Raw genomic sequence first — 16,800 nt, 5'->3', positions numbered from 1 at the left:
CCATCTCAGCTCACTGCAAGCTCCTCCTTCCGAGTTCACACCATTCTCCTGCCTCAGCCTCCCGAGTAGCTGGGACTACAGGCGCCCGCCACCACCCCAGGCTATTTTGTATTTTTAGGAGAGATGGGGTTTCACCGTGTTAGCCAGGATGGTCTAGATCTCCTGACCTCGTGATCCGCCTGCCTCGGCCTCCCAAAGTGCTGGGATTACAGGCATGAGCCACCACGCCCGGCCAAACATGGGTGAATTTCTTTTAAAACCTGAGAATAAAGAAATTTTTTTCTCTGATGCTTCTTGAAGCGTACATGTTTATCTTTTAGTCTAGCAAACTCACTTCTAAGAATCAACCTCAGAGATAAACTGTCAAAAATACAAAATGGCAGAGATTAAGATCAATGATTCTCAAACTCGAGCTTGCATCAGAATCACCTAGAGAACGTATGGTGCAGATTCCTGGGCCTCACTTCAGAGTATCTGATTCAGTAGATCTGGGCTTGCACCCAGTAATTTTCATTTCTAATAGATTTTTAGGTAGTAATGATGTTGTTCTGGGTACCACATCTTAGAACCACTGGTTAAGATGTAGTCATGAGAACAAAAGACCAGAAACAACCCAAAATATACCCACCAAGAAAATCTGGTGGAAGAAATCACGGTCGATATGCACAGTGGAATTCTGTGCAACTATTAAAAGGAATGCAGAAGAGTTCCATGTTCTCTTCTAGGATATCCTCCAGGATGCATTGAGTTTTTTCGCTCAAAGTGGCTCCAGCCTGGGCAACAGAGTAAGACCTTGTATTAAAAAAAAAAAAAAAAAAAATCAAAGTGCTAGACAGTTAGTGGTATATGATCTTTTGTTTAAAGAAATAAGGAAAATTATTAAAACAGACCAGGCATGTTGGCTCACACCTGTAATCCCAGCAGTTTGGGAGGCCGATGCTCGCGAATCACCTGAGATCAGGAGTTCCAGACCAGCCTGGCCAACATGGTGAAACCCCATCTCTACTAAAAATACAGTTAGCTGGGTGTGGTGGTGGGCACCTGTAATCCCAGCTACTCAGGAGGCTGAGGCACAAGAATTGCTTGAACCTGGGAGGCAGAGGTCACAGCGAGCCAAGATCGTGCCATTGCACTCCAGCCTTGGCAACAAGAACGAAACTGTCTTAAAAAGGAAAAAAAAGTATTAAAACATATATACTGTATTTTCACAAAATGAAAAATATGAATAAAAATGAAAGGACAAACAAAAACCTATTAAAATGATTTTCTATAGAGTAATATAGTTAAGGAAGAGAGCTAGACTTATATGAAAGTAATATGTTTTGTAACGTTGCATAATTTAAATTTTTTTTTTTTTTTTTTTTTTTTGAGATGGAGTCTCGCTCTGTCGCCCAGGCTGGAGTGCAGTGGCACGATCTCGGCTCACTGCAAGCTCCACCTCCTGGGTTCACGCCATTCTCCTGCCTCAGCCTCTCCAAGTAGCTGGGACTACAGGCGCCCGCCACCACGCCCGGCTAATTTTTTGTATTTTTAGTAGAGACGGGGTTTCACCGTGGTCTCAATCTCCTGACCTCGTGATCCGCCCGCCTCGGCCTCCCAAAGTGCTGGGATTACAAGTGTGAGCCACCGCACCCGGCCTTAAAATTTTTAATGTACTTCCTAGAAATAAGAAAGCAAACAAGTATGTCAAATTTGTGGCATAATGACGTAGGTAAGTTATTGTGGGATGTAGCTTAGGTATGGGAGACAAGACATAAACCTTTTTTTTTCCCCCTTTTCACAGGTGTTGAAGGAGACAAATCTTAAACTGCATTCAGTAGTCTTAATTTCAATAATTATATTGGTATGGTGTCTTTGAAACTATATAATACTAAGCAAATTAATAATTTATAGTAATATTATTAGCAACCAGAATTGTTAGGCGGGAAGAAACAGGATAAAAATACAAAATCAGGCTGGTCATGGTGGCTCATGCCTGTAATCCCAGCACTTTGAGAGGCTGAAGCAGGTGGATTACTTGACGTCTGGAGTTCAAGACCAGCCTGGCCAACATGGCGAAACCTCGTCTCTACTAAAAATACAAAAAAATTAGCTGGGCATGGTGGCGGGAGCCTGTAATCCCAGCTACTCAGGAGGCTGAGACAGGAGAATTGATTGAACCCAGGAGGCAGAGGTTACAGTGAGCCAAGATTGCACCACTGCACTCCAGCCTGAGCAACTGAAGGAGACTCCATCTCAAAAAAAAAAAAAAAAAAATCAGAAAAGTTAAGTGACAGCTCTGTGATCTTCAATTCAAATTTGGTATCCAAGCATGAATTTCATTTTATTTTTCTAAACGATGACTTCTTTTCTTGTTCTAGCCACTGAAAAGTTCTAGAACTAGTGGTAACCTATTGACAGTGAGCACTCCTGGTGTGGTGTGCACACTGTGGTCTTTTAATACCATTTACAATTTAAAGATGTCAGAGCTTGTTGGAGAAGTAGTTGATCCAGGTCTGGCCAAAAATTATGCAAGATTTGCCTGGGACAACTTTCTGTGACAGGTAGTAAAAAAGCTGTCACATATGGGTGGAGCCATGTCCCCAAGACAGTTTACAACTTGAAGGAGCTCCCACTAGGTCAAAATGGGATGATTTGGGTGCTAAGTATATATTTTAAAACATTATATGTAGTTTGATGTACAGTATCAAATCTTTGATAATTGCATTTGATTTAAATATTTCACATATATAAACATCTATGAGAACTTGTTGGTTTTAGGTATTGTATGAGTTTTCTGAAGTTGCAGGTTATCACAAAGTGGGAGTCGTAAGCAAACAAATTTATTCTCACAGTTCTGAATGCCAGAAGTCTGAAAGCAAGATGCTGGCGTGTCTGCACTCCCTACAGAGGCTCTGGGGGAGAATCTGCTCCTTGCTTTCTCTAGCCTTTTTCTTGCTGACTTCCTTGCCTTATGAACACATTACTCTGGTCTCTCCTCTGTCTTCACATTGCCTTCTCATCTTTATCTGTCTTCCCTTATGCGTCTCTTATGAAGAGACTTGTCATTGGCTTTAGGATCCCTTTGGATAATCCAGGATGATCTTGTCTGAAGATCCTTAACTCAGTTACACCTACCAAGGCTCTTTTCCCAAATAAAGTAACATTCACAGATTCTGGAGCTTACAATGTGGACATATCTTTTTGGTTGCCACCATTATCAGCCAGCTATAGGTTACCTATTCATTACTCTGAAAATGAAGTTCAGATCTTGGCTGTGCGCCTTACTGGCTATATATCTTTTGGCAAACTAATTAAATTTCCTGATATGTAAAACTTAGATAATACCATCATCATATGCAGATGAAGATGTATCTTTGAAATTTATTTTTGTATATAAATATATATAGCCTTAAAATCTTTGTATTTTTATTTGCATAGAAAAATATCATAAGGATGCCAATCAAACTGTCTTATTTAGTTATTTCTAGAAGTATAATTTGAGGAGTTTAGGTAGGGGTAGAAAGAAAACTACCCTAAGAGAGAGTAATTATGAGAGTTCAATGAACTCCTGTTAAAATGAACCTAGTACGGTGTTAGGCACATAGAAGATACTTGTCTGCTGTTATTAATAATAAAATTATATGTCTTTGAAGATAGTATAGTCACTAAAAGGAATTATAAGAGATAAGTTTCTCAACAGAAATAAGTTTAAATCTTTAAGTCTTTTTTTTTTTTTTTTTTAAAAACGATAGGGTCTCATACTGTCACCCCCTAGGCTCGAGTGCAACCTCCCAAGTAGCTGGGACTACAAGTTTATGCCACCATGCCCAGCTAATTAACCTAATGCTAAATGACGAGTTAATGGGTGCAGGAAATCAAAGTGGCACATGGATACATATGTAACAAACCTGCACATTGTGCACATGTACCCTAAAACCTAAAGTATAATAATAAATTTAAAAAAAGAAAATTTTTTTTTCTAGAGACAGGGTCTCACTATGTTGCCTAGGCTAGTGTTGAACTCCTGGCCTCAAGTGATCCTCCCATCTCAGACTCCCAAAGTGCCAGGATTATAGGTGTGAGCCACTGTGCCAGGCCTATGTTTAAGTCTTATTTGCTGATTGTAATACTGAGTCTTTAATATTTTAAAAGTTAGAACAAGCCTGGACAACATAGCAAGACCCCGTCTTTTTAAAAAAACTTAAAAAAAAAATTACCTGGATGTGATAACACATACCTGTGTCCCAGCTACTCAGGAGGCAAAGGTAGGAGATTGCTTGAGCCTGGGAAGTCAAGGCTGCAGTGGACTGCGATCATGACACTGCACTCCAGCCTGGGCAACAGAGTGAGACCCTGTCTCAAAAATAATAATAATTTTAAAAGTTAGAGTAGTATTTAAGTTTCATAGAGCAGTACTTAGCATTAAGTCAACTCTGGGAGATGTTTATACTGGTGGGTCCTGTAATTTTCACGATTTATTTTGGTTGGCTTAGTTAAATGCCATGGTTTAATTTGTTAAAAAGGGTGTTTGGCTTAAAGGTAAACATTCTAAGCAGTTTGTCCTGGAAATTGCAGATAGCTTTATTGTCACTTTTCTGGGCTGCAAAGTAGAATTATTATATTTTCTAGTGGAGTTATTCTGGCTTTATATTTTCTGTTTGTAATCAGGCAGTATTTGAGGTAGGCGAGGAAATGTATAGTCTCGAGATTTCTGCAAGACGTTAAGAAAATATTAATAGTTTTAACTTTTACTTTTGTCTCTTTAAAAACATTGGCCAAGTGAAAAAGACAGACAATAATAAGCATTGGCAAGGATATGGAGAAAGTGGCCTTATACATTTCTGGTGGAATTGTAAAAATAGTGCATCCATTTTGGAAAACAGCTTGGCAATTCCTCAAGTTAAACATAGAGTTATAGTAAGACCCAGCAATTCCACTCCTAGGAATGAACCCAAGAGACTAAAAGCACATACATAAAAGATCTGCACACAAATGTTCTTCATAACATTGTTCATAATAGCCAAAAAGTAGAAATAATCCAAATGTTCATCAGCTGATGAATAGACAAAATGTGACGTAGGCATGCAATATTATTTTACAATAAAGAATAAAGTATTCATACATATTGAAACATGGATGAGCCTTCAAAAGTAAGCTCTTTGTTGAAAAAGTCATTCATAAACGAGCACTAATGTATGATTTCATTATATGAAATATCCTTAAGAGGCAAATTTATAGAGACAGAAAGTAGATTACTGGTTACCTAGGACCACGGACATAGATGGGGTAAAAGATAAGTAACAGTTAACATGTATGGTGTTTTTTGACGGGTGATGATTGTACAACTTCGTGAATATACTGAAAGCCATTGAATTTTATGGTTTTTTCCCCAACATTTTCAGAATAAATTTAATTTTGTTAGCTTACCAGGGAAAATTAAATCACTAGTCACACAACAAATTGACTCTGGATTGCAAAACCAAAGTTTAAACCTAAATCTTGATGCTTTTAAAAGAAAACAGAGTAACATCTTTGTGGTCTTAAGATAGAGAATGATTCCTTAAATAAAACAAAAGATATTTAATATAGTGGGGAAATAACAAATGAGATTATTTAAATATATTTTAAGTATTTCTCAGAAAGAGGAGAAAGAGACTGAGAGAGGGTGTATTAGGTTGTTTTCACACTGCTATAAATACCTGAGACTGGGTAATTTATAAAGGAAAAAGGTTTAATTGACTCATAGTTAGTACCACATGGCTGGGGAGGCCTCAGGAAACAACAATCATGGCAGAAGGCGAAGGGGAAGCAACCAACTTCACATGGTAGCAGGAGAGAGAAGCGAGAAGGAGCAGGGAAAACTGCCTTTAAAAAACCATCAGATCTCATGAGAACTCACTATCACGAGAACAATGTGGGAGAAGCTGCTCCCATGATCCAGTCACCTTCCTACTTCAACAAGCGGGGGATTACAGGTCCCTCCGCTGACACGTGGGGATTACAATTCAAGATGAGATTTGGGGCCCAGCGAAGTGGCTCGTGCCTGTAATCCCAGCACTTTGGGAGGCTGAGGTGGGTGGATCACCTGAGGTCAGGAGTTTGAGACCAGCCTGGCCAACATGGTGAAACCCCGTCTCTACTAAAAATACAAAAATTAGCTGGGCGTGGTGGTGGGCACCTGTAATCCTAGCTACTCAGGAGGCTGAGGCAGGAGAATCACTTGAACCTGGGAAGCAGAGGTTGTAGTGAGCTGAGATCATGCCATTGCACTCTAGTCTGGGTGACAAGAGTGAAACTCCGTGTCAAAACAACAAAAAAAAGATGATATTTGGGTGGGGACACAGAGCCAAACCATATCAGAAGACTAACTAAAAAAGGACGTCTATCTAGCATATATAAAGAACTACCACAAGTCAACAAGAAAAAGACAGCTATTAATAAAACCACGAGAAGATACGCAAAATAAAATAACAGTCTTCAAAATAGAGGTTATTCAATGACTAAAAAAATGTTAACAAGTGTTCAACTTTCTTAGCAATCTGAGAAAAGCCTGATATAAACACAGCAACCAGGAGATTGAAACGAAAATGACAGAAAATACCAAGTGTTGGCAAGGATGTAGAAAACATACACTGCTAGTGGCTTCAAAATTTTGTACAAACATTTTGGAAAACTGGCAGTATCACCTAAAACTGAAGAGATGTAAACATAAAACACAATTCCACTACTATATATATATACCCCCAAATTTTTATGTGTTACCAATGCATTTTCTAGAAATTACATACTAGTACTATTCCTAATATTCACAGATGAAAAACACTCACATGTACATAAGCAGTGGAATAATTGTGTGATATTTTCACAACAGAATTCAATGCTAATGAATGATTCACAACATTAAAACTACATATAAATTCAAAACAGCCTACAGAATGTAAAAAGACATGTACAAAAGAGTTCCTGCTGCACAATATTTATATAAAGTGTAAAAGAGGTAAAAGTAACCTCTGTTGTTAGATGTCAGTGTAGTGCTCATCCTTGAGGATTGTGACCGGCTGGGATCACAAAAAGGTAGCTGTGGGCTTAAAATATCCTTTTTAAAAAAATTTAAATATAAAAAGCCTCTTTGTGCTACCCACTTGTGATTTGTGTACATATGTTTAAATATTTTTTTTTTTTTAACTTTTAGGTTCAGGGTACATGTGCAGGTTGTTTGTATAGGTAAATTATATGTCATGGGGGCTTGGTGTACAGAATACTTTGTCACCCAGGAAATAAGCATAGTACCTGATAGGTAGTTTTTTGATCCTCACCCTCCTTCCACCTCCACCCTCAAGTAGGCCTCAAATTTTATACTTTAGGCAAGATATATAGTATATGAAATATATATATATATATATATATTTTTTTTTTTTTTTCTTTTGTGGTGGAGTCTCACTCTGTTGCCCAGGCTAGAGTACAGTGGCATGATCTCAGCTCACTGCAGCCTCTGCCTCCCAGGTTCAAGTGATTCTCCTGCCTCAGCCTCCTGAGTAGCTGGGACTACAGGTGTGTGCCACCACACCCAGCTAATTTTTGTATTTTAGTAGAGGCGGGGTTTCATCATGTTGGCCAGGCTGGTCTTGAACTCCTGACTTCAAGTGTTCCACCTGCCTCGGCCTCCCAAAGTTCTAGCATTACAGATGTGAGCCACCATGCCCAGCTGCATAGTATATAAATTTTATCTTAAGCTATTTTTAAAAAATTGGTCAGTATCAAAGTATACTGAGGCTATGATTTTTTTTTTTTTTTTTTTTGAGATGGAGTCTGTCTCTGTCGCCCAGGCTGGAGTGCAGTGGCGTGATCTCGGCTCACTGAAAGCTCTGCCTCCCAGGTTCATGCCATTCTCCTGCTTCAGCCTCCTGAGTAGCTGGGACTACAAGCGCCCGCCACCACACCCAGCTAATTTTTTTGTATTTTTAGTAGAGATGGGGTTTCACCGTGTTAGCCAGGATGGTCTCGATCTCCTGACCTCGTAATCTGCCCACCTCGGCCTCCCAAAGTGCTGGGATTACAGGCGTGAGCCACCGCGCCCAGCCAAGGCTATGATTTCTTTCTGCAGCTGAACTGTCTCGAATTATTCAACTCCATTTTTAAACATCAAGCTTTTTGTACATCAGCTCTTTTCCATATATAAATTATATACTTTTTCATAAAGGTTGGGATACAGAACTAAACTAAGTATGACTATATGTCAGCATCTTTTTTTTTTTTTTGAGATGGACTCTTGCTCTGTCACCCAGGCTGGAGTGCAACGGTGCGATCTCGGCTCACTGCAACCTCCGCCTCCAGGGTTCAAGGGATTCTCCTGCCTCAGCCTGGGATTACAGGCACGTGCCACCAAACCCGGCTAACTTTTGTATTTTTAGGAGAGATGGGGTTTCACCATATTGGTCAGGCTGGTCTTGAACTCCCTGACCTCAGTTGATCCGCCTGCCTCAGCCTCCCAAAGCACTGGAATTACAGGCGTTAGCCACCATGCCCATCCAAGTCATCATCTTAATTGTTTGCTGCTGTCTTCTTTAAATGCATCTACTGTGCATTCCTTTCTTAGGACATCTAAGTAAATTGAAATACTATAGTCCGAAACTTGCATACTGCAATGAACTGTGCTTCTACATTTTTATGTCCAGTAGCTAGCTACCTACCAGTACATATGTACTTTTTTTTTTTTTTTTTTTTTTTTTGAGACCGAGTTTCACTCTTGTTGCCCAGGCTGGAGTGCAGTGGCACGATCTCCTCACCACAACTTCTGCCTTCCAGGTTCAAGCGATTCTCCTCCCTCAGCCTCCTGAGTAGCTGGGATTACAGGCATACGCCACCACACCCGGCTAATTTTGTATTTTTAGTAGAGATGTGGTTTCTCCATGTTGGTCAGGCTGTTCTTGAACTCTGACCTCAGGTCATCCGCCTGCCTTGGCCTCCCAAAGTGCTGGGATTGGAGGCGTGAGCCACTGCACACGGCCTTGTATGTACTTTTATGACATCTTAAAGCTTATTGCCCTTACCTTGGGATATCATTTTGCTATTTGGGCCTTTTCAGTCCAACTACTATGAATAGAGGAAGACTTTAGTAAACATTCATTCTTCAAGAGTCATCACTAGCAGTAGTGATTATAATTTTTTTTTTAATAAGGGTACTGAATCAGCAATTTCTGTATCGTAAACACTACTCCCATATTGTTTAATTTTATAGAACATAAATGTCTACTTGCTGTTTAAGAGGTATAGATTCTTAAAGAACCCTCGTTCACATAAGACCCACTGAGGTCTGGCGAAGCTCTGCCAGACAATATAAAACAGCTAGTGATGAAGTAGAGAGTGGTTACATCTTATGCAAATTCAAATTGCTTCCATAGAGAAATCTTAAAATGCCCTCTCACATTGGTAAGCCTGTAACTATTGATTTAAAGGATGAAGGAATGTAAGGATTAAAACTATGGTAGAGTTTTGAGGTCGAATGGCCTTAATGTCTTTATTTTAAACTGCCAACCCAAGGCCCTTCCACTGTATCATGTTGTCATTAGATTTACTGTGAGACCATAGATACTGTCTTAAAGGCCCTAGAATCTTTTCTAAATTTTATCTGATTTGATGAGTCATTCTTCAGTCAATTCTATTGAAAAAGTAATAAATGAAAAGTAATGAATACTAACACTCATCCCTTCCCCATCCTATCATCCTTCACTAGAACTTTCTGAGGAAAAAAACTGAAAAGGGAGGCTGTTTGCAGTAAAACTCCAAAAAGTACATCGTTCCCAAAAGTGTTTGGTCATAGTTCTTACTCCAGGTCTCCAGGTAGCAGCATATGATTGGGGAAGGAATGGTGCTTGATATCTCTGTTAACAAAAATCTTTTATTGTCATTTTTTTTTCCCTAGTATCGTCATCCTCCCCGCAGTCAGGCTGCCCGTCACCCACCATTCCAGCAGGTAAAGTCATTTCTCCATCACAGAAGCACAGCAAGAAGGCCCTAAAGCAGGTAAGCATTGCTAGTCTGTATTTATCAAGTAGAATTTCCTGTATTTAAAACGCATACCTCTGGCAGTCATCGGATATTTTTTGAAAATTTTTTACATTGGGCCCTTGCCAGTGGAACTTTCATGCAGTAGCCCAATGTGGTTTTAGTAATTTATGCACCTCTTTGTAACACATGTTATATAAGTTTTTGGTAGATACTTTTTTTTTTCTTTTTTTTTTTTTGAGATGGAGTCTCAGTTGCCAGGCTGGAGTATGGTGGTGCAATCTCAGCTCACTGCAACCTCTGCTTCCCAGGTTCAAGCGATTCTCCTGCCTCAGCCTCCCAAGTAGCTGGGACTACAAGCACCTGCCACCACGCCCAGCTAATTTTTGTATTTTTAGTAGAGACAGGGTTTCACCATGTTGGCCAGGATGGTCTCAATCTCTTGACGTTGTGATATGTCCACCTTGGCTTCCCAAGGTGCTAGGATTACAGGCGTGTGCCACCGCACCTGGCCGGTAGATACTCTTTTCATCACTTTTTTTTTTTTTTTTTTTTTTTTTTTTGAGACGGAGTCTTGCTCTGTCACCCGGGCTGGAGTGCAGTGGCGCGATCTCGGCTCACTGCAAGCGTCGCCTCCTGGGTTCACGCCATTCTCCTGCCTCAGCCTCCCGAGTAGCTGAGACTACAGGTGCCCGCCACACGCCCGGCTAATTTTTTGTATTTTTAGTAGAGACGGGGTTTCACCGTGTTAGCCAGGATGGTCTCGATCTCCTGACCTCGTGATCTGCCCACCTCGGCCTCCCAAAGTGCTGGGATTACAGGCTTGAGCCACCGCGCCCGGCCCTTTATCACATTTTTAAAGTGTCTAATTTGTTCATAGTTTGCTCAGAATCTTTTGTTTGTTTGTATGTGTTTTAAATTCATGAATAGGTATTGAATTTTTCAGGTTTGTTTTCTTTGGGATTTATTGAGATGATCACATAGATTTTTCTCTTTTAATCTACTAACACACAGCTAGATTTTCTTTTCTTTTTTCTTTCTTTTTTTTTTTTTTTTTTTTGAGATGGAGTTTCGCTCTTGTTGCCTAGTGCAACCTCTGCCTCCCAGGTTCAAGCAATTCTCCTGCCTCAGCCTCCCGAGTAGCTGGGATTACAGGCACCCGTCACCATGCCTGGCTAATTTTTGTGTTTTTAGCAGAGACGGGGTTTCACCATGTTGGTCAGGCTGGTCTTGAACGCCTGACCTCAAGTGATTCAACTGCCTCGACCTCCCAAAGTGCTGAGATTACAGGCGTGAGCCACTACACCTGGCCTAGATTTTTTAATATTACACTATACTTAACTTGGTTGGGTGCAGTGACTCACGCCTGTAATCCTAGCACTTTGGGAGGCCAAGGCAGGCGGATCACCTGAGGTCAGGAGTGCAGAGACCTCCTGTAATCCCAGCTACTTTGGAGGATGAGATGAGAGAATCATTTGAACCCAGGACGTGGAGATTGCAGTGAGCTGAGATCGTGCCACTGCACTCCAGCCTGGGCAACAGAGCAAGACCCCGTCTCAAACAAAAATTAAATAATAAAAAATAAATGAATGTATGCGATCACAGCAGAAATAGATGCAATCAAGTGGTTCTATTAAATTTTACATTAACCTGAAATTACACGGGTCCTATGAGAAGCAAGGAATGAATACTGGTGACTGCACCTGCAGGAATTTATGAACATCTTCTGATCTAATTGCAAAGAATGAGAGAATAAGCCATAATCAGTGGTCAGTCAATACTGCCATTTTATGTACTTTTGCTTCTGCCTCATCTATTATAAATGTAGGTGAGGCTAAGCGAGACATAGAGCTCTCTCAGTTGCTTTTCTGCATTGGCAACTTAGAGTGAGGAGATCATTTGTTGCCACTGTGCCTGTAGCATAGCCAGAGATACGTGTGAAACGTTAAGCAGGAGGAAACTGTATTGGGAAAAGAGAATAGGAAACCAGAAGTAGCCAGTTATTCCACACTTTTCTACACGGTCTTAAAAGCTTGAAACTGGCAACCTAGCAAAGTCAAACTTCAGTTTTTTTCCTGAAATTACTTTCATGGTTTCTTTTTTTAAAAAAAAGAAAACCTTAAGTTAAAAGTTGCCTTCATAGTGTTTTTGTGATTAAAATTTGGGTATTTTTTGGTTTTTTTTCTGTTCATTTTAAATAGTATTATCAAGTATATCCTATAAATTAAGAACCTCATAGAAATCAAAATATTCTGAAGTAGACAGAAGGAACCACACTGTTATTAGAACCAGTATTGTCTAGTCTTCCCCCTCTGTTTACTGCATTGCTGTAAATTGCTGAAATTTGATAATTGAGACAGATCTCATTGCTGTCACCCAAGACAACTGATGTAGTTATTTACAAACTTTTGTAAAAATATTGTACCTCTGAAGCCTGTGTAAACTGAATATTTACATTTCTACATAGGTTTGATGCAGATAGGGCTCTTTTTGTTATAAGGCTTAGAATTTCATTTCTAGAAATGATTGAAAATGTACTGTCTCTACTTTACAAGACTGGGAAGTTTTTGGCTTACCTAGTGATTTTTTTAAGTTCCAAAAAATGCTGATGACTATTTTTCACATTTATATAAAGGAATGATACTGGCAAAAACTATCCAAACTCTAAGAATCATTTAGGCCTTGTGTTTAGTTGGCTTAATTTAAATTGATAAGAACAGATACTACACTTGATCTTAGCCAAAAGGCCAAGAAGCGAGAGTTAGCTTAATTTAGGTTTTTGTTTGCTTTGATAGATTTCAAAGAAATTGAACGATCAGCATGCTTCTTCCCATTTAAAAAAGAAGTAATTTATATTATTACTAAAAAACTGATTTGTTTTGTTTCTTATAGTCTGTTTTATCTTTATAGGCGCTAAAGCAGCAACAGCAGAAGAAGCAGCAGCAGCAATGCAGGCCAAGCATATCCATCTCCTCCAACCAGCATCTCTCTCTAAAGACTGTCAAAGCAGCCAGTGACTCTGTACCTGCCAAACCTGGTAGGCAGTTTGGGCAGTTTTTCAATGGAAGTTTCTTTTTCCTAGTATTTTTGTGTTGGTTTTCCCAATTTGTTTATGACATCATTTATTTTTAAATTATATTTACTTACACAATCCTTGTACTGCCAAAACATCAATATAAATCCTTCCAGGATAAATGGGAAAAGTTGTATGCAAAATAATCATGCAGTTATTAAAAAATAACTCAGAGCCCAGGAGTTCAAGACCAGCCTGGGCAAAATAGTGAGACCCTGTCTCAACAACAACACACAAAATTAGCCAGATGTGGTGCACACCTGTAGCCCCAGCCACTCGGGAAGCTGAGGTAGGAGATTGGTTGAGCTCTGAAAGTCAAGACTGCCATTAGCCCTGATCTCACCACTGCACTGCAGCCTGGATGACACAGTGAGACACTGTTTCCAAAAAAAATGTTAGCACTGGGATTTGCATATAAGAAGGAAATAAATGACCGACTTTCAAGATGGTCTAATCTAATAAATGTTTGGAAACCTGTAATCAGCAACCTTAAAATCTGATGTTTCCAAGAGGCTCAAACTAAACTCTTAGCCAGTTTTCTGTAAAAATAACAGGTTTTCCTAAGAATACATAAAACCTTTGAGTTTCTTTTGGACATGTCTGTAGGGCCTCTGAATCTTTTGTTGTGGTTGCTTGTTTGTTTCTACTCTAAACTTTCTAGACACAGACTCTGTATTGTGTTACATAATTCAGTTTGATACCATAAGCTGATTCTATGGGCCTGCCAGACTCAATCTGAATCTTACAGAACTGCATTTTTATGAGAAAGGAAATTTACCACTAGAAGCAAATAGTATGCTGGGAGGAAAAACAGGGTTTTATTTTACTCTTTGATTTTAATTTTCAAACTCAAAACACATTAGGGAGGGTCACACTGCCTCATACATAACTTCATTTAGTGAATGTTGAATGATTGATTAATTGATTCTGTCTATAATCTCAGTGCTACCAGTCTTTACGTATTTTTTTCTCCTAGCAACATGGGAAGGAAAGCAATCTGATGGACAGACAAGCAGCCCTCAAAACTCAAACTCCAGCTTTTCTTCTTCAGTTAAAGTGGAAAATACTTTACTAGGCTTGGGGAAGAAGTCATTCCAGAGATCTGAGAGACTCCATACCAGTAAGTTTGCTTACAAAGACTTCAGTATTTATTGCCATGATTTATCAGCTACGTGTTTGAAATTCATCAGCTACTGGCTTAGGTACTTATAACTTAGATTTGAGTTACATAGCAAAGATTAGACATAAGTTTTGTTGTTGCTAACATAATTACTGTTAAGAAATGAAAAGTAACAGGAACAGAATTGATTTAGTATGTCTTTCTTCTGCTATCCCCTGTTTACCTTTGAGCTCTTGACTATTCATGTTCTTCCTGTCTTCCTCTTAACAAATTTTATTTCAGAGAAAGATCTATTATCAGTCATTTTGTGGTTTATTTCCCTTTCTGCCAACAGGTTGCTTTGTCCAGCATTATTCGTGTTTTATTTCTGCGTAAAGGAAGATAGAAGGGCTTATAATTAAATATATATGACAGACTGAAATTTCTTCTCTCTGTTCCTTTTGAAATCCCACTGAAATGATAATATGGAAATACAAAAGATCAAATCCATACAGGTGAAGAAAACAAGGAGACCACAGCTGGGCAAGAGGTGTCAGCAAATTTTGAGAGTTGAAAACTGGATAGAATTTTTCGCTGAGCTGAAGAGCAGTTGCCAGGGATAAACCAGCCACATAAGGCTGCAGAACACCAGGAAGGCTGAAGAATTGAAGATATGATGTATTACAGAAGAGAAGGGGGGAATTTTGTTTGAAAGTTAGTAAGAAGCAGTTTGATGCCTTACCCCAGCAGGAGACAGGTGGTTTATTTTGAGGTGAAATTTGAACCAGAGAAACTCCAAATTCAAGGATATCAAACATAGCTGGGGTCAGATGAGGAGGCACTGTACTGAAATCTGGAAAATCAAGTAAAATGTAAATACTGAATAGGGGTTCTCCTCCTTGGTTTTCAAAATGCTACTAACAAGGCATATTTCTAACACCACTACTTCCTTCTTCCTCCCATCATGTTGCAGCTTGAGATTGGTGGATTGGTACCTAAAGACATTGAATAGTCTTAGAAAAAAGTCTGCAGGCAAATGTATAGGTTCCCAGCTAAGCAGAGATCACCTTGATAACGTTTCAGTAAAGTTGAAGAAATTTCTTAGAAAAATCTGTCAAAGTGAAAAAGAGGTTCAGTAGGAGAGAAAAAGTAAGAAACTTGGAACACCAATCTAGGTTGTACAATGTCTCACATAGTAGGACTATCAGAAAGGAAGAACAGAGTGTGATAAAAAACAATATAAGAACATTATTTAGAATAAAAAGCCACAGAATTCCAGATTAAAAGTGTGTAACAGGCATTAAGAAATATGAGTGAAAAGAAACCTATGCCAAGGGATGTTTTTTTTTAAAGATCTCAAAACATATAGGGTCATGAAAAGGTAACAAAAAGCCTCCAGAAAGAAGAAAAATACTTCACATAGAAAGATTCAAGAATTGAGAGTACAGACATCCTTAGCAGCAACATGGAAACTAAAAGTGCAGCAGTGCTGACACATTCTGAGGGAAATTTATTCTTTATTCATTTACATATTCCAGACTGATCTAAACTATTACGTGTGAGAAAAGAATTAACAATAATTTAATTTAAACAATACTTTGTAAAAAGAAAATCAAAAAACCTTAGTTTGATTCTAGAGGGGATTGTACATTTTTCTTAATGTAGTATATCACATATTTAAACCGAATGTGCCCTTTGATCATTAGTTTCACTGCTAAGAATAAAAATATTTATTAAATATCTATAGAAGAAATGCTAATAAGCCAAACACAGATTTAGAGTCCTAGGGCTATGATGATGAACAGAGCAATATTTCTTCCTCATGGAGCCCATATTCTACTTAAAATCAGTTAAAATTGAAAATTTTAGTAAATTGCAAAAGAAATGTAGAGGTACAAAATTGACAAATTATGGACCAGGAATTTTTAACTTCCATGGAAAACTAGGAAAAATTAACCATAAAAAAAGAAAGCACCATTTCTGTTTATTTAAGTTTGACCTAATGGCCAAGAAATAAGCAAAAGTCCATCTTCTTTCAAGCGAATGAGCATTAAGGGAAATAGTGTGGAAATTTTTGTAACATAGCCACAATGACTATTTTCTTTTCTTTTTTTTTTTTTTTTTTGAGACGGAGTCTCGCTCTGTTGCCCAGGGAGTGCAGTGGCGTGATCTCGGCTCACTGCAAGCTCTGCCTCCCAGGTTCACGCCATTCTCCTGCCTCAGCCTCCCGAGTAGCTGGGACTACAGGCGCCTGCCACCACGCCTGACTAATTTTTGTGTATTTTCAGTAGAGACGGGGTTTCACTGCGTTAGCCAGGATGGTCTTGATCTCCTGACCTCGTGATCTGCCCGCCTCGGCCTCCCAAAGTGCTGGGATTACAGGCAGGAGCCACCGTGCCCAGCCACACAATGACTATTTTCAAAACACATGGAAGAAGTTGTGTAAAACATGAATGATAAAACTAAATTAGCTAATTTATATAAAATACTTTCTAGCTGACATTGGTATCATTTTTATTAACTTCAGTAAAATTGATAATAAATATTTTTACATCCCAGATTCAGTCAGAAGAATAAACATACCTCAGATTTCAAGTATAATATAATAGATTAAGGCAACCTAAATTGAAAAAACTTGGGT

The 16,800-nt window shown here is 38.9% G+C and overlaps 1 protein-coding gene and 1 pseudogene across 1 annotated transcript in view; one reads left to right on the top strand and one right to left on the bottom strand.

Annotated features, from left to right (window-relative positions):
* Positions 1–16,800, top strand: part of ASXL2 (ASXL transcriptional regulator 2) — a 146,261-nt gene that overhangs the window by 102,289 nt on the left and 27,172 nt on the right. Inside the window, exons 6-8 of the mRNA XM_030799482.1 lie at positions 9,905–10,005; positions 12,898–13,024; positions 14,037–14,180. Coding sequence (XP_030655342.1) covers positions 9,905–10,005; positions 12,898–13,024; positions 14,037–14,180 — 372 coding nt within the window. The remainder of the gene's footprint in view (positions 1–9,904; positions 10,006–12,897; positions 13,025–14,036; positions 14,181–16,800) is intronic.
* LOC115831666 lies at positions 12,576–12,746 on the bottom strand (annotated as a pseudogene).

The sequence above is a fragment of the Nomascus leucogenys genome, chromosome 19 (genome assembly GCF_006542625.1).
Source record: "Nomascus leucogenys isolate Asia chromosome 19, Asia_NLE_v1, whole genome shotgun sequence".
NCBI classification, from domain to species: Eukaryota; Metazoa; Chordata; class Mammalia; order Primates; family Hylobatidae; genus Nomascus; species Nomascus leucogenys.
The sequence above is the reverse complement of the archived record's forward strand: the minus strand, read 5'-3'. Positions and strand labels throughout refer to the sequence as shown.